Below are 18,998 nucleotides of genomic sequence, written 5' to 3' on the forward strand. Positions count from 1 at the left end.
CATTTTGGGTTTTTTAATATATATATTTTAAATATTTATTTATTTATTTGGCTGCGCCAGGTCTTAGTTGCGGCGCACGGGATCTTCACTGCAGTGTGCGGGATCTTTTAGTTGCAGCATGCAGGCTCTTAGTTGCGGCATGTGGGATCCAGTTACCTGACCAGGGATTGAACCCAGGCCCTCTGCATTCAGAGCTCAGAGTCTTAACCGCTGGACACCAGGGAAGTCCTGTGGTGATCATTTTGAAATGCATAGAAATGTTGAATCACTGTGTTGTAAAACAGAAACTAACAGTATTGTAGGTCAATTATACTTCAAAAACAAACAAAGAAACTCAGAAAAAGAGATCAGATTTGTGGTTACCAGAGGCAGGGGTACTGCGGAGAGGGAACTGGATGTAGACAGTCAAAAGATACAAACTTCCAAGTGTACGATAAGTAGGTACTAGAGGTGTAAGGTACAACATGATAAATGTAAGTAACACTGCTGTATGTTATGTATGGAAGTTATTAAGAGAATAAATCCTGAGTTCTCATCACAAGGAAAAATATATTCTTTTCTTCTCTGTTTCTTTAATTTTGTATCTATATGCAATGATGGATGTTCACTAAACTTATTGTGATAATCATTTCATGATGTATGTAAGTCGAATCATTATGCTGTACACCTGAAATTTATACGGTGCTGAATGTCAATTATATTTTAATAAAACTGGAAGGAAAAAAACTCAGAATGAAAAAAAAATCTAAGCGGTTATACTGGTATATAATATTATACTGACATGGAGGGTAAAATGTTTATATTTAAAGATCAACTGATAGTTTCTACTACAGTGCAGCCTCTTTTTTTTTTGGCACACCACGCAGCATGTGGGATCTTAGTTCTCTGACTAGGGATTGAACCCACGCCCCCTGCAGTGGAAATGCGGAGTCCTAACCACTGGACTGCCAGGGAATTCCCAGTGCAGCCTCATTTTAACATTGTTTTAAAGTCCTACCAAGAAGGGCTTCCTCAGAGGAAGGGGTTTTTAGTAATTCAGTTATTCCTTCAAAGGGACATTGAATCCTACATATATAATTTGTCTCTAAAGGGACTAGTTTATGGCAAGATTCAAGATATCTGTAAAATAAATACCCTTGAGTTAATGGTATCTTTCTGTCCCAGTGAATGATACAATATTGTATTCTTGTAATGATGTAGAAATATATTTTTTATCCTACATCTTGTAAGGAATATAGAAATATATTTTTATTTCTAGTGTACTTTGTAATATTGAGCAAAATATTGGCTCAATAGAATGAAGAAATGACCTTCATATAAGAGTGAATCTACATAACAAAAGAGAGGAAAAAGGAAAAGACATAAAAAGACACTAATTTTCATTAGTGATCAGGAAAAGTCCAATTAGAACAACAGTAAATTCGTATTACATTCCTACTATCTTGTCAAAAATGAAAAATGTCTGATGGTATTAAATGTTGACAAGTGTGGAGAGCAATAAGAACTTTCATTCACTATGAGTGATAAAGTATAAATTGGTGTTTGGAAATGAGTTTAGTATATTATCTGTTAAATATGAAGATACACATGTTCTAAGACCCTGCAGTTCCCCTCCTAGTATAAACTCTAGAGATGTTCTTGCAAATATGCACCAGGATGCATGTCAAGAATGTTCATAGCATTGTTGTTCATAGTAACCCCTCAGTGGAAACAACCCTGATGTCCATCAACAGTAGAAGTGAGAAGTTGTGGTCCAGCCATTGATGGAATACTACAGAGCAATGAATGTTAAAGAACTGCTGCTACATGCGGCGGCAAGGATGAACCTCCCAACTATAGTGTTGAGTGAAAGAAGCAAATCATAAGAGGGTACAGGTACTATTCCAAATCAGCAGAACTAAACTATGTTGTTTTGGGATACAAACATAGGTGAGAAAACTATAAAGAAAAGTAAATAAATGATTTTCATCAAAAACATAAAAGGATTTACTTCCGGCTGAAAAGGCGGCATTCAAGTGACTTCTGGGATGCTAAAAATGTTCTATTTCTTGACCTCTCTTATGGTCACACTGGTGTTTGCTTTATAATTATTCTTAACTCTATATATGTTTAAAGTAATCTTCTGTGGATATATGTCACAATTTAAGGAACTTCCAACCTTTAATAAATTAAGGATTGCTTTAGCAATATCATAAAATGTATCTGGAAATTAATTTTTTAAGTAGTGTCATGCTACTATGAGTTACTTTTATTACTTTGCCTTATTCTCCTCATTTCCTTCTTCAATTATAATGATTAGAATACAATACTTGAAAGTAATAAAACTATATTTCTTTAAAAACAGTCAGCAAATTGTTAACTAATTGGCCTGTTTTTTTTCTTCACCTGTTTTTTTTTTTTTTTGGTAGCCCATGCTTGCTTGCTTGCTTTATTTATTTATTTTGCGGTACACAGGCCTCTCACTGTCGTGGCCTCTCCCCTTGCGGAGCACAGGCTTCAGACGCACAGGCCCAGCGGCCATGGCTCAGGGGCCCAGCTGCTCCGCAGCATGTGGGATCTTCCCGGACTGGGGCACGAACCTGCATCCCCTGCATCGGCAGACGGATTCTCAACCACTGTGCCACCAGGGAAGCCCTTGCTTTATTTATTTATTTATTTATTTATTTATCTTCACCTGTTTTAAAAAAAATTTTCTATTGAGTGTAATTAAGATACCATATAATCCACCATTTTAAAGTGTACAATTCAGTGGTTATTAGTTTATTCACAAGGTTGTGTGACCATCACCACTATCTAATTTCAGAACATTTTCAACACCTCCTTCTCCCTTACCCAAGCCCTAATACTCACTAATGTACTTTCTACCTCTATGTATTCTCCTATTATTCTTTAAAATGCAATGAGGGCTTCCCTGGTGGCACAGTGGCTAAGAATCTGCCTGCCAATGCAGGGGACATTGGTTCGAGCCCTGGTCTGGGAAGATCCCACATGCCTCAGAACAGCTGAGCCCGTGCGCCACAACTACTGAGCCTGCACTCTAGAGCCCGAGAGCCACAACTACTGAAGCCTGCGCGCCTGGAGCCCGTGCTCCGCAAAAAGAGAAGCTACCACAATGAGAAGCCCGTGCACCACAGCGAAGAGTAGCCCCCGCTCGCCGCAACTAGAGAAAAGCCCGCGCACAGCAACAAAGAGCCAACACAACCTAAAATAAAATAAATTAATTATAAAATTTTTTTAAGAATTAATAAAAGCAAAATTATATGTTTTTAATAAAAACATATAAAATATGAGGCCATTTAAAAAATGTGAGATCTTTTGCTTCTTTTTTTTAAGTTTCATAGATAACAAAAAGATAATGGTTATGTGTGAGGGATCAGTGGATTGGCAAAGGTTATGGGTTTTGACAATGTATGATTTTGTACCTACTCCATTAAAAAAACCAGAATAATAGGGATTTGTTGAAAAACATTAACAAATGATTTAAATAAAGACTACTAGCTACTGATAAGTCTTCAAAATGGACTGAATTTAATTTATAAATTAAATTTATAATTAATTACTAGTAAAGTTCAGTATGAGTATGATTTAAGGAAGTTCATGGGGGCTTCCCTGGCAGTCCAGTGGTTAAGACTGCACACTTCCACTGCAGGGGGTGTGGGTTCGATCCCTGGTCAGGGAACTAAGATCCCACGTGCTGCACAGTGCAGCCAAAAAGTAAAAACATTTTTTTAATTAAAAAAAATTTTTTTAAAATAAAGGAAGATCATTTCAATTATTCTAAGTAGAAATACTGAAGATCTCTCTTTTATAAATTAACTTTAGTAACATTTTCTGAAATAAAAAACGCAGTGCCTACTGAATGGTTTTTGTTTGTAACTGTACACAGTTCTTTAATCATAAATAAGCAGGGCTCAATAAGTGGTTTTTGTTTGTTTGTTTATAACCTGAAATTTTTTATTACTCAACTATTAGCATACTTTTTGGTCACTAGGCTTCAGAAGAAGTGTCGAAATCACTGCAAGCAATGAAAGAAATTCTGTGTGGGACAAGTGACAAGGAACCCCCAACAGAAGCTGTGGCTCAGCTAGCACAAGAACTCTACAATAGTGGGCTGCTGGTGACACTGATAGCCGACCTACAGCTGATAGACTTTGAGGTAAACTATCTGCAAAAGGATGACAATTCTGCTTTTCAATTTTTATATACATACCAATATTTGACTGTAATTTTTTATTATTACTGTTTATATATTATTTAAAATCCCATTTTCCCCTGAAAGTTCTAAAATCATCTTAATCATTTTTTTAAAAAAGCAAAAGGTATACTGGAATTAAGTTTTATGCAGCTAAGTAAGAAACTTACTGGTCAATAATAATAATAATAATAGATAACATTTGTTGAGTGCTTACTGCATGTTGTACAGTTTCCAAGCACTCATCTCATTTAATTCTGAAAGCAACCTATATATGATTGGTACTATATTATTAGTCTTGTTTTACAGGTAAAGACCCTAAAGTTTAAAGATATTAAGTAATTTCCCCTAAGTCACTCAGTTACTAAGAGCCTAAGCTGAGATTCAAACTTATTTTCTCCAGACCTGTTTCTTTAATTGAAATATTTATACCAATGATTTAAGAAGTTTGTTAAATGCTACTAATATAGGATATTTATCTCATTTTGAAAGCAATTATACCTAATTGCCTAAATAATAAATAAAACAACACCTAGAAACATAAGTGGTGAATATGTGTAAGCATTTTATTATCAGTGGTTTTTCAATGAAATATATATACGTAAGGCACATTTCAATGATGGAAGTCTTGGTTTTGATTTGTTTGCTGTTTTGTTACCACTATCAGGCTTTTGATACTCTCAGGTAAGTGCTTGGATCTCCATTAATTCTCAAAGATAGAAGAGAATGGAGATTTCTGAAGTAAATTGCTTTGTGTTTTGTCACCAAGGAAGTTAAAAGAAACTCATTACAGTGATTAGACCAAGATAAGGTCAGGGCTCTGGGGATCTGTGGAAATACTAGCCCACAGCTCTCTGGATGGCTTAGATAGGGGAAGATTTTGGCCGACTGGAGCAGAGGAGGAGGAATGCAGGGCAAGACTGCTCTGGACAGTGAAGTCAAGTGTGTTGACTAGAAACTACACTGACTGAGAGCCTCTCAGGGCCCAGACTTCAACTCAGCCTTCCTTTCAGAAACACCTGTTTTTTTCTTTCCTTCCCTCTCTTATCTGTTTCTCTAACCTTGACATTTTCTGCTCAATAATCTCCTACTTTTTCCTCTTGCCTGGCTTGTCACTCTCCCTCCCCATCTTACTCCCCATTTCCTTTTTAAACCTGGCATATGCGGAATTAAAGTGTAGTTTTATCATTGTGTTTATATACTTTCATGTTTTTTAAATTTAGTTTAAACTGAGGTATTATGGACATTTGTAGGAGCTGTGCATAGTGGAAGAACACTTGACTTGGATTTAGGATTGTTTTATAGAGTCCCTGCTCTGCCATTTGATAGTTAGTATCATAACCTCTTTGAGACTAAACTTTCTCATCTATAAAATAGGAATAATATGAACTTATATCATTGTTTTAAAATATTAAACAAAGTAAAATATATATACATATACATGTTATGGAAGAACACTAAATACATGTGCAGATATATACAGATGTCAGATAGTATATTTTCATCTTCTCTCTTTCTCAAACTTAAGTTAAATGTAAGCTGGTTTATTTTTGTTATAACCTTTGATGTTTGTTTCTGTGTTTATTATTTTAGTTTTAAATTTAGTTGGTGAGTGACCATAACTGGGAAACTCCCTGCTCTTGGAATACAGTATTATATTTCAATAAATCTCCCCTTGTTTTGCACATTTCCCTAAAAGCAGCAATGTATTAAGCTATTATCATCACTAATTAATATGTTAGCTTGAGTTAGTTTATGAGATTAGCTTAATTTGCAATGGGATGCTGGAAGGAATATGACCAAGGTTGGTTACGTTTTGAAGAATGAGTCAGGGATGAGATGTTGTCAGGTCCAGTGACCTGGAGAAACCTTGAGCGACCACAGAATAGCATAGGTTCAAAGTGCTCTCCAAGAATTGGGGAGGTGGGAGTAGACCAGAGAAAAACTTTGGGTGCCTCACAATTTTGTGCAGCTTTGGCTTAGAAAACAAAAGAGGAACAGTAAGAAACACTTATGCAAATTTCCCTTATTTTACATGGTATACTAGAAATAAATATAGAGAAGTTTACTTAAAAATTATTTGGGGATTAAGACATTCAATTGCCTAAAAATTGACTTATACATTATCAAGTAGAGTAAACTTTTATTCTCTGGAATCCTCGGGGAAAAAATTATCTTTCTGAATATGTGCATTTTCCATGTAGCTAAAGATTAACTCTTCAAATGAAGAAAGTTAAGTAGATTACTTTTGTGGATTACTTTACATTTTCTTTATAACATGCATTGTATACTTGCCTCTCCTCCAAAATTATATACTAGATGTAATCATTTTTTACTGATGACTCAACACTATCATTATGAAGGTCTATTATCATGATAATTGCAGACAGTTCTTTTTTTCAGCTTTATTGAGGAATAATTGACCAGATCGTTCTTGACTTTGTTCATTTAGTTGATGCCTAGAACATAGTTATAAATGAATGTGATATTCAGTAGGTGAAGCTGTCCTCCTCAATCAAACCCATAGCAAATAAATACTTATAAATACTTCTTGGTTGAATGAATGAATGAAAAACAGTTAAAATTGAAAATGGTTCAGTTTTAAGCATTCCACCAACTATATACTCAGTATTTTCTGGAAGGATGCACCATTACTAGCATTATGAGCCCACTTGCAGAAATGTGCTATGTATTTCTATGGACTGGAAGCATGAATGATCAGCCCACAGGCAGCAACTTTCCTTCTCAAGCTTAAAGTATCCATATAAACTAGTGACCATTTGATAAAACTCCCCCTAACTTCAAAACTCAGTCTAATCACACAGAACCCCACCCTCCTCATCTCTTGGTTCTTAGGTAGCCCTGGTACAGCTCGTTCTGGATTGAGAGTATCTTGAGTACTAGGACTGCATTTCCCATGCCTAGTTCCATATCCATTGGTTGGATGAATGAATCAATGTAGGTATGAGAATGAGAAATAGAAGCAGAGGTAAGGGAATTGGAGCAAAGGAAGATGTCCTGAAGCACAGCAGTAAGCCACTTTTCTTAAAGAATTAGTAAATGTGTAGAGCATAATTCAAGAATAATGATAATACTTCAGTAAGTGAATAGCCTCTCCTGGGGCTTCTTTGAAGAGTGTAACAGTCATTTGACTGTAAAATCTTTGTTATATTTTTATAACAGGAAAGGAAAATTATTACTTTACAGAAGGGCTGCAGCTTTTGCCAGATAACCTAAAAGGATGGAACATTCCTTACAGAAAAAAAAAAAAGAACTTTTGTTTAGAAGACACCTACATGGGCTTTTTTGTTAGTTGTGAAAGGTGAGGTCTCTAGGCAATGTTTGGAAGGAAAAAGACTGAAAGAAAAGAGCTTAGATTCCCTTTGCAGAGTAAAATAACAGAAATTTGAGAAATGCCATCTCTTTGGCTAAATTTGATAGGAGTAGGAAATAGAAGAGAGATAGGAGAAGGGTCTGGAGTAAGGGAGAGAGAAGGCTCCAGAGCCATGACAGAGGAAGGGGCTTAAGGAAAAAGATGATCAGGAATGCTGAGGAATCTTTAATAATCTTTAATTATGATGTGTAGGATTCAATTTGAAGTTGTTTCTGCACTGTGCTATAATTACCCTTTGTTACCCTTAAACCCTTGATAAAAGAACTGTGTACTAATAGTATATATCAAATGAAGGAGAAGAGGTGGTTTTCTATACTTGGATAAACAGTATATAAAATAACTAGCTGAGAAAATAACTAGTTGTAGAAGGCAAGACAATGAACAAGGGCTGAGAGGAGCTAGGAGCAGGGATTTGAAATCCAGAGCTGACAACAGTGATGGTGGCCCAAGGCATTGGTTTAGATTGGGTAGCAGAGACTGACTCAGGAATCTGTGTGGCAAACCCATTTTCTTCTTCAGGAATCAAGAGGAAAGTGGTCCATTGGGGTGAGGAAAGTATTGGAGGATCCTGCTGTTATGTGAATAACGGCTAGTTAGAAGACAGACCTTTAGGTTAAAATTGTTTGAAAGAAAATCTCATTACTTTATAGCCATAAATTTTTGTCTAATCCTTTAAGCCTTAAAATTGCTGACAAAAAAATACTTCAGCATATTCTAATGAGGTAAAAAAAAAAAAGAGTTATGGCTGAGATTGCAAAGTTTCTGATTTGTGGGCTCAGGATCAAACTCAGAGCTGTGTTTTTTGATGTTTGGGCACTATTCAAGACACAGCTTTAGACTCTTTGATGTTTTGAAACACAATGTGATAAGAGATCAAAGGATGAAAATGTATTGCATGTAAGAGTTGATGCATTCATTTTAAAGGCAGGTGTGCCTTGTGAAAATAGACTGGATGCAAAGTCAACTGTTCAGTTTGAATTAGAAAGCAGCTCAAAGAAGCAGAAAAATTCCTAGGGAGGGTGGGAGGGAGATGCAAGAGGGAGGGGATATGGGGGTATATGTATACGTATAGCTGATTCACCTTGTTATATAGCAGAAACTAACACAACATTGAAAAGCAATTATACTCCAATAAAGATGTTTAAAAAAAAAAAGGCAGAAAACTTCCTACTGTGATAATTTAATCTCTAGGCTTGGGGATAGCAGACTATCTTTTGTCTCCCCTTCTCTATCTTTCTACTTTACCATCTTGAATCTAGCATGCTCTTCTAGTCCATCTCTAATTTAATCTCTAATGATTATTAGAGATTGCTACGTTTAAAAAAAATAAGCTACGTTTTTTAAAAAATAAGCAAAATAAGCACTCCAGGATCAGCTTCTCAATAAGCCATTTTATGGTCCTAAGTTTTTGAAAATTTCCATTCCCTAAATATCCTTTTCTGTTCCCTGGCCCTCATTAAAAAGTGGTCCTTAACCTTTGGTTTTATTACTATAAAAATGAGAAATCAGAAAGCCTTGAGACACAAGCTTTGACTGTACTTCATGCATTTAACAGTTTGAAATGCTTACTATATGTGTAGGGCATTGATTTTATTTGATCTTGATTTTTTGGTTGTTTATATATTTTGTACCTGTCATTAGACAAATTAAGTCAAAGAATTCACAATCTCAGGTGGGAAAATACTATGTCATATTAAATGGAATGTGTGTGTGTGTGTGTGTGTGTGTGTGTGTGTGTGTGTGTATAAACAGCTTTTGAAATAATTCACATGCCATGCAATTCACCCATTTAAAGTATACAACTTAATGGTTGGTTGTTTCTTTAACAGGGAAAAAAAGATGTGACCCAGATATTTAACAACATCCTGAGACGACAGATAGGCACTCGGAGTCCTACTGTGGAGTACATTAGTGCTCATCCTCATATCCTATTTATGCTCCTCAAAGGGTAGGTGCGTGCTTTCCTTTAAAGGAGGTTTGATTTTAGAAAAGTTGTTAAAAGTAATATATAGCATTAGCCTCATTTGAGAAAACGATCCCTTTTGGATGCATATTTGCCATGCTTGAAGTTAGCCCTCCAAATCTATGTCTCTGGGATTACTCAGGCTGCAGCAAAATCCTTTTTAAATAAATTCCCTTCCACTTACTGCCTCTCTTTCCTATTTCCTGTTATCTCTTCCTATTACATTATTGCTTGTGCTTTCCAATCTGCCCTTTTTCTAGCTGCCCACTTAGCCTCTTTGCATAAGACTGAATCCCCTCATCACACACACACACACACACACACACACACACACACACGCACACACACACGATATCCTTTCAATGGCTAGCATCTACTATGGTGACATGCTTCACGTGAGGATAGAATAAATATCACTGTATGTATATGGGACCACAGGGCAGCCAAAAAACTAAAGTCGGGTCAGATAATAGAATTCCTGATTATTACTTTTTATGTATACTCATTTACAAATGTTTCTTGGGCATTCTGAGGCTGCTCCAACTCCTAAAACCAGAAATATGGATGTAGAAAGGCTTGGGGATAGCAGACTATCTTTTGTCTCCCCTTCTCTATCTTTCTACTTTACCATCTTGAATCTAGCATGCTCTTCTAGTCCATCTTGTCTGTGTTCAATTCCCGAATCCTTTCTTGTACATTTTAAAACATTTTATTGTATCAAAATAATACATACCACATAGTTTAAAAATCGGAAATATCAACAAACATCAGCTCTTTGTCTCTTCCTTCTCTATTCCTCAGTCCCATTGCCCAGAGACAACCACTTTCATCTTTTTTATTTGTTCATCTGGTATTTACCTCTATATTATCAATAATGGGCTTTTACTAACTTCTGATTTACCAATTTTAAAAAATATCTTTTAACTTTCTCATAGACTAGATGACAATTTAGTATTTCCACCACCACTGTTACTCCATTTTCCTTCTCTTAACCCTCCCAATATACTTTATCACAATTTTTAATTTTATTAGTCACATTTATATTATTATAGCTATGTAATTATTATTCATTGTTGAACAAAGTAGTGTACTATAATTACTTTGTTTTTTAGTACAAAATATTGTTTTTACTGGAGAATTAAGTCTTTCAGTTCTGGAAAGGGAAATATACTTGTATCATGTATTAGTTAGGGTAGGCTAAACTTATAACAAACCTTAAGCTTTATAACAAATGGACCCCAAAATAGAGTGGCCAACTACAAGATAAATTTATTTCTCACATAATAGAGAAGAACAAATGTTCTAGGTCAGCAGGGGTTCCTTCAACATGTGGTTCCTAAGATCATTTTGTTGATTGCCATTTCAGCCCACAAGAAGGCAAAAGTACTTGGGAGAATTTATGAGCCAGGCCTGGAAATGGCTTGCATTACTCGCACTCACATTCCATTTGAGAGCACTTAGTCACTTGACCTCTTAATTCTTAAGGAAACCTGAGAAATGTAGTTAGTGCCCAGGAAGAAGAGGAGAAAGGATTTCTGTGGACAGTTAACATTCTCTGCCACATACTGTTTCTTTGAAAATTTATTCCCTTCTATATTCTCTGTTCTCACTTTCTCGTTCTCCTGTTAGTCAAAGTTAAATCTCTGGGGTTGATTTCATATCTCTTCTATTTTCTGTTTCTTTGTCTTTTTGTTTTACTTGTCAGAAGATGTTCTCTTTTTTTTAACATCTTTATTAGAGTATAATTGCTTTGCAATGGTGTGTTAGTTTCTGCTTTATAACAAAGTGAATCAGCTATACATATATATATCCCCATATCTCCTCCCTCTTTCGTCTCCCTCCCACCCTCCCTATCCCACCCCTCTAGGTGGTCACGAAGCACCGAGCTGATCTCCCTGTACTATGTGGCTGCTTCTCACTAGCTATCTATTTTACATTTGGTAGTATATGTAAGTCCATGCCACTCTCTCACTTCGTCCCAGCTTACCCAGGAGATGTTCTTAATTGTATCTTCCATTGAAGATAAACTCTACTGAATTCTCCTTTCAGCGACCCTATTTTTAATTTATAAGAGCTCTTTTTTTGCTCTCTGATTTTTCCTGTTTCTTGTCTCTTCCACTTCTTAGCTCTGTGACTTTGGGCAAGTCACTGCACTTTTCCAAGCCTCAGTTTTCTTATCTATAAAATTTGTAATATTACCTTTGCGCTAAAATAATGTTGCATTATATGCCTTAGACTATGCATTGTCAGACCGACCTGTGTGTTCAGTCAGGGTTCTGCTATTTACTTGCTAAGACCTTGGGTAAGTTACCTAGCTTCCTTAAGTCTTGATTTCCTCATTGTAATATGAAGACAATAATAAAACCTACTTCAGTATGTCATTTTGAGTCTTTACTGAGGTAGTTCTTGCAGAGCATAGCACCAAGCACATGGTACTCAGTACTCAGTAACTACTAGTCTAAAAAATTATTATCCCTATCCCTCTTAAGAGCTGCAGTTCACATTGAGATATGCAATGTGCATATTTAAATGTGCAATTTTAAACAAATACAATTAAGACCATACCCAAGTGTCAGAATAATATTATAAAGGGAAGTGTTTGTTTCTAGCTCAGATAAGATCTATAAAATGTAATGGGTTATGATCTGCCCAGCTGGTCATTGGTGGATAAGGCTGGAATGATCAATTTGTACCCCCTTCTGGAGATTCTAAAATGTTAAGCTAAAGCATTTGACATTATCCTGTAGGAAATGGGGAGTCATTGGAGAGTTTGGGAAGAAGAATATCAGATTTGTGTTTCAGGAAGTGAAGATAAATTAATAATCATTTAAAGTTAGTTTGTAAATAAATGATCCCTTGAGAATGCTAAACTGTGTTGTCCTAAAAATATATTGGAGAGCCCGTCAGCTGATGTGGAAGAGAAGTTGTGTGGATGTTCTAAAACAGTATCTTCCACCATGGGGTCGTTATGTGAAGGATACACGCAACTCCACGGACTTCATTCCTGGAGTGGGAATTATTTGTTTGGAGGATCTCCTTCATGTAGCTGCTGTCACTGAATAGCAGTTAGGGGATGGCAACTGCCTTGTATTTATTTTGTCAAAGAGTTGCACCAGATACAAGTGGCTCTGCTAAAGATATGAATTTAGTGTCTTCTTACCAAGGAAATTATAAACACATGAAAATTATTACTGTTAAGCTTTAAGAATTCAGATAAAAGCAATCCAATAAATTATAAAGTATGGTTGTAGGGTAATTTTTTCATTCCTTTTATATATGATAGAATATATATACATTTTATACATTGACACATTATATATGCTTTGTGGAAGATGTGAAAATTTAGCGTAATGGGATATTTATTTTTTTTTTTATTTTTATTTTTTTGGCGGTACGTGTGCCTCTCACTGTTGTGGCCTCTCCTGTTGGCGGGGCACAGGCTCCGGACGCGCAGGCTCAGCGGCCATGGCTCACGGGCCCAGCCGCTCCACGGCACGTGGGATCCTCCCCGACCGGGACACGAACCCGTGTCGCCTGCATCGGCAGGTGGACTCTCAACCACTGCGCCACCAGGGAAGCCCTGGGATATTTATTTTTTAAATTAAGTTGGTGAAGAATTACAACTTATATTGGAGAATATAACTTTATTTTCCCTTTCTAGAAATAATGAGACAAGATAAACAACTAATTCTAATTGTTATTCATTAATAATTTATCTGCTGGAACATATTACAGATCTGTAGTGAGCCTTTATTATTTGTGATGTGTACAGGATTCATTAATGTGTAATTGTCCCCTATATTTCTCCCACCCCTTCCCCTTTTTCAGTAGAGAGAGTTGAGAAAAAAACCTAGTGATAGGAAGCCAGGCAGGGGAATTAGACTAAGCTAGAAGGTTATGTCCACTGGCACAAACAAGACTTAGAGATGAGGAGGAAGGAATCAGAGGGAGAAAAACCACTAATATCAGGAGAGGGTTTTGGAGGTTTACTAGTGGGAGGCTCCAAAGTAGCTGCAGAGTAAATTAGAGGAGGGAAGGGAGTTTGAGAAGTGGTGCTGTAAGTTATAAATCAATAATTTTGAGAGACAAATGATAAAGGTTGGAATCTCTTTTAATAACTTTTTCCTACTAGATTATATTTATTTATATGTGATTCTATAAAACATGTGGGGTATTGGCACTTTTGCAATTATGATTATATATAAAATTTACTGAGTATGAATAATCAGTATATCTTTATTTTATCTTTAATTATTTGAAAATGTGTCTCTGTCCTATTTGGTGGTGAACTTTATGTTGAATTCAAATGACTACTATTCTTTTACAAATTAGTTGTTGCAAAAGATCACTCAGTTTCTGAACAAACTATTAAATTGATGTAAGTAGAAATTTTCCTTATATTTCAAATATGAACTCTTCTATTCATTAATCACCTGTATTTACCAGGAATCCTATTATAATGGATAATTTATAATAATTATATGTCATTTTTTCTGTATTTAAGAAAAAACTTAGCTTTCATTTATTTTCTAATATGTGGAAAAAGTAATTTTGAGTCATTTAATTTAAAAAACACTTTCTCAAAAAAAAAAAAAAACACTTTCTCAATATACAGATTTCTAAGACTCCATTTTCATGTAATTAGAGCACACAATAGAAAAATAGGAATTGTTTATTTTAAGCATAACTCCCTCAAATCTGATTCATCAGGAAAGTTTTATAAACCGTCTTTCCATATCTTCTGAAAAGTTAATAATTAGATTAGTTTGTAAGGCTAAAACTGCTTATTAGTTCATTTATTAGGGGTCTACAATAATAATAGCACTAATAATAGTAAGTATAGTAATTGTAGTAGTTAACATAGTACTTAGTATATGTCAGGCCCTGCTTTGTATTTATATAATAGTCCTGTGGATAGTTATTGTTGTTTTTGTTGTTATTTTTATTATACCTATTTTATAGAAGAGGGTACTGCAGCCCAGAGAGGTTAAGTAACTTGTGCAAAGTCACATAGCCGGTATACTTTAAACTCTAGTAGTCTGACTCCAGAATCTGTGCTCTCAGAACAATATCCAGCTTTCCAGTCTTCAAGCAGTTATAGTCCACTGAGCAGAGATAACTCATTACAACTCATTGTTGTTTCTTTACCAGTATATTCTGTGGGTGCACAGATGAAGAAGTCATCACCTCTGCTTGAGATGTCAAAAATGAAGCAGGTCTTAAAGTAGAAAATTTCCAAATAGACACAGAGAGTAGAAGGATTAGGTACCTCCCATGCAAAGCCACAGAGGCATCAAATTGCACAATGTGTTTGGAGGATGACAAGAATTCTGATGCAGCTGGAACCTAGTGTGAATGGAAAGTAGGGATGAGGATAAAGCTGGAAGGGCTAAGACCAAGTTATGAAGAGTCTTTCATAAGTCTTTCAGTCCTACCAAGGAGTCTAAATGTTATTCTAAAGGCAACATGGAGCCATCCAGGGAATAGATGTGATGAGTTCTGGTGGCAGTATAGAAAATGGCTTGGAGAATTGGGGGTCTGAGATTCCAGCTTGGGAGAGTCCAAGCAAGGGATAATTAGGGCCAGAACTTTAGTGGTGATATTGGGGATGAAGAGGAGTAGATATTTTTTTTTATTTATTTTTATTTTCTTTTTTATATCTTTATTGGAGTATAATTGCTTTACAATGTTGTGTAAGAGTAGATATTTTTAAAACGTTTTATTTTTTCTGATTCAAAGTAATACATGTTTATTATTTAAAAATTCAGACATTTTAACACAATATTGTAATTCAACTATACTTCAATACAAATAAATTTTAAAAATTCAAACATTTTAGAAATCTATAATATAGAAAGGGAGTGCATACCATAATCCTTCCCAAAGAAACCATTATCAACAATTTGGTGATGACTTCTCTGGTTTTTATCCTATATTATAATGATTCTTCTTTTATTTTTTAACCCAAACTTTAAACTCATTGCCTCACATCCTGTTTTATAGATACCATTTATTGAGTGTTTGCTGTGTGCCAGGTATTACATTCAACGTCTTATGTTATTTCATTTAATCCTTCTAACAATACTATGAGGACTAGGTATTATCCTTACCATTTTACAGATGAGGAAATTGAAACTTAGAGTAAGACTATTGCTCAAGGTTATAAATACAGCTAATAAGTAACAGAGCCAATTTTTCAATCCAGATCTGATTCTAAATCCCATCTTCTTAACCATTAATACGTCCTTAATAAGATTTGAAGCCCTTGGGATAAGAAGGGAGAGGTAATTATAGAAGACCCTGAGGACAGAGTAGACAAGAAGCCCTGAACGGAACCAGCTTTACCCATTACCATTTTCTATGTTAGCTTGAAATGCTAGAGGTTTAGCTCTTTGTTAAAAATCAGCATTTTTACTGAATTATCTCTTGTAAAGTTGCTTGAAAACTGGGGACATAATTTGATTGGTGCATTCAGATATCAAACAGTGATGTCATTTAGGTAAACAAATGGGACGTAATTAAACTTAAAAGCTTTTGCACAGCAAAGGAAACCATAAACAAGACAAAAGACAACCTTCAGAATGGGAGAAAATATTTGCAAACAAAGCAACTGGCGAAGGATTAATCTCCAAAATATACAAACAGCTCATGCAGTTCAATACCAAAAAAACAAACAACCCAGTCAAAAAATGGGCAGAAGAGCTAAATAGACATTTCTCCAAAGAAGACATACAGATGGCCAACAAACACATGAAAAGATGCTCAACATCACTAATTATTAGAGAAATGCAAATCAAAACTACAATGAAGTATCACCTCACACCAGTCAGAATGGCATCATCAAAAAATCTACAAACAATAATTGCTGCAGAGGGTGTGGAGAAAAGGGAACCCTCTTGCACTGTTGGTAGGAATGTAAATCGATAACAGCCACTGTGGAGAATAGTACGGAGGTTCCTTAAAAAATTAAAAATAGAACTATCATGTGATGCAGCAATTCTACTACTGGGTATATACCCAGAGAAAACCATAATTCAAAAAGACACATGCACCCCAGTGTTCATTGCAGCACTGTTTACAATAGCCAGGTCATGGAAACAACCTAAATGTCCATCCACAGAGGAATGGATAAAGAAGATGTGGTACATACATACAATGGAATATTATTCAGCCATAAAAAGGAATGAAATTGGGTCATCTGTAAGGATGTGGATGGACCTAGAGTCTGTCATACAGAGTGAAGTAAGTCAGAAAGAGAAAAACAAATATTGTATATTAACGCATATATGTAGAATATGAAAAGATTGGTATAGACGATCTTATTTACAAAGCAGAAATAGAGACACAGGCGTAGAGAACAAACATATGGATACCAAGGGGGAAAAGGGGGTGTGGATGAATTGGGAGATTGGGATTGACATATATACACTATTGATACTATGTATAAAATAGATAACTAATGAGAACCTACTGTGTAGCACAGGGAAGTCTACTCAATGCTCTCTGGTGACCTAAATGGGAAGGAAATCCAAAAAAGAGAGGATATATGTATATGTATAGCTGATTCACTTTGCTGTACAGTAGAAAGTAACACAACATTGTAAAGCAACTATACTCCAATAAAAATCTAAAAAATAGGGGCTTCCCTGGTGGCGCAGTGGTTGAGAGTCCGCCTGCCAATGCAGGGGACGCAGGTTCGTGCCCCGGTCTGGGAGGATCCCACGTGCCGCGGAGCGGCAGGGCCGCTGGGCCTGCGCGTCCGGAGCCTGTTGCTCCGCAACGAGAGAGGCCACAGCAGTGAGAGGCCCACGTACCGCAAAATAAATAAATAAATAATCTAAAAAATTAAAAAAAAAGAAAAGAAATGCAAAAAAAAAGAAGATTAGACAGTGGAGTCAGATGATGAATATGGCTCAAGATGGAGGTCAGCGTTATTCTGTTAGTTGAATTGCTCTTTGAAATTACCTCAATTCTTTAAACATGTTAGTAAGAACATGTCTCAACAGAACTAAGTGCTTTGCCACTACTATATATTAAATGATAACTAAAAAGAAACTCCTGTGCAGCACAGGGAACTTTACTCAATACTCTGTAATGACCTATGTGGGAAGAGAATCTAAAAAGGAGTGGTTATATGTGTATGTATAACTGATTCACTTTGCTGTACCACAGAAACTAACAACACTGTAAATCAACTATACTCCAATAAAAATAATAATAAAAAAGAAAAAAAAAGACAGAAATCATAAAAAAAAATGATGTCATTTAGGGATATGATAGTAACATGCTATACTGGACCTAAGTCTAACCATAAAGAATGTAAGACAGAAAGAAATTGATTCTTGTCCATCAAGGAGAATCATTTGGATATGGGATACAAAACACAGTAAAAGGATTTGGAACCCAAATTTTATGAAAAGATCATTAAAAAGGACTTTCTCACTTCAAACGAACTTTTCTCCTGGCCCACGCAAATGACATTTCAGGGTACTGAGAGAACTTGAGAGTGAGGTCACTAAACTGCTCTCAGTGATCCATAAAGAACCATTGCCCGTGGAAGATTTTCCAGAAGTCCAATATTAAAATAATAAATTTCTCCTAATAATCTTATTTGTAAAAATTTTATTGCAAAAATTTTCAACCATATACAAAACAAGACAGTGCAAAGAAATCCCATGTACTCATCTCCTAGCCTTAACAACCGTCATTGTTTTGCTGTGTTTATTTCATCTGTCTTCCCAACACCTCTTCCCTTGTTTTTTCTTTTTTTTTTTCTTTGACTGGAGTATTTTAAAGCAAATCTCAAATCTCATGTAATATCATCATATCAACCCTAAACACATCAATACGCATCTCAAAAATAAGATAATTTTTACATAACTACAATGTAATTTTGCACTTAAAAATTAATAATAATTCATTAATAACTAATACCCAGTCCATACTCAAATTTCCTTGATTGCCCCCCCAAATTTTAGTTGGTTTGTTCAAACAAGAATTCTAATAAGGTCCACTTATTGTATTTGCTTATAATGTCACTTAAGTCTTTTTTAAGTCCCTTTTCATTTAAAACAGCACCTTCTCCCATGTTTATGCCATTGGCTTGTTGAAAAACTGAATCAGTTATCCTACATAATTTCCTTTATTCTAGGTTTGTCAGATTGCTTCACTGGAGGTTATATTTAAAGGCTTGATTAGATTCAGTTTTATTATGGCAGTCATATTTTGTAAGTGGTGCTGTGTAGTTTGTGTTTCATCACATCAGGAGACATACATTTAGTAATTCTAAGACTGAGCAATGAGTTCAGATGGTGCCAGCCTAATCCATTATAAAGTTCCCCATCAACTACACTTAATTGTTTTATCATCCACTGATGAACATTGCCTGATTCAGTCATTTCCTTAGGGGTTACAAAAAGGTGATTTTCTAACTTTATTATTCCTTATGT

The 18,998-nt window shown here is 35.5% G+C and overlaps 1 protein-coding gene across 2 annotated transcripts in view; it reads left to right on the plus strand.

Moving 5' to 3' along the window:
- CAB39L (calcium binding protein 39 like) overlaps positions 1-18,998 on the plus strand; it is a 99,570-nt gene that overhangs the window by 52,588 nt on the left and 27,984 nt on the right. For both annotated transcript variants that reach the window (XM_082859166.1, XM_082859167.1), the window contains 2 exons: positions 3,992-4,156; positions 9,416-9,534. In XM_082859166.1, coding sequence (XP_082715292.1) covers positions 3,992-4,156; positions 9,416-9,534 — 284 coding nt within the window. The remainder of the gene's footprint in view (positions 1-3,991; positions 4,157-9,415; positions 9,535-18,998) is intronic.

Source organism: Leucopleurus acutus (assembly GCF_964270905.1).
Source record: "Leucopleurus acutus genome assembly, chromosome: 18".
NCBI classification, from domain to species: domain Eukaryota; kingdom Metazoa; phylum Chordata; class Mammalia; order Artiodactyla; family Delphinidae; genus Leucopleurus; species Leucopleurus acutus.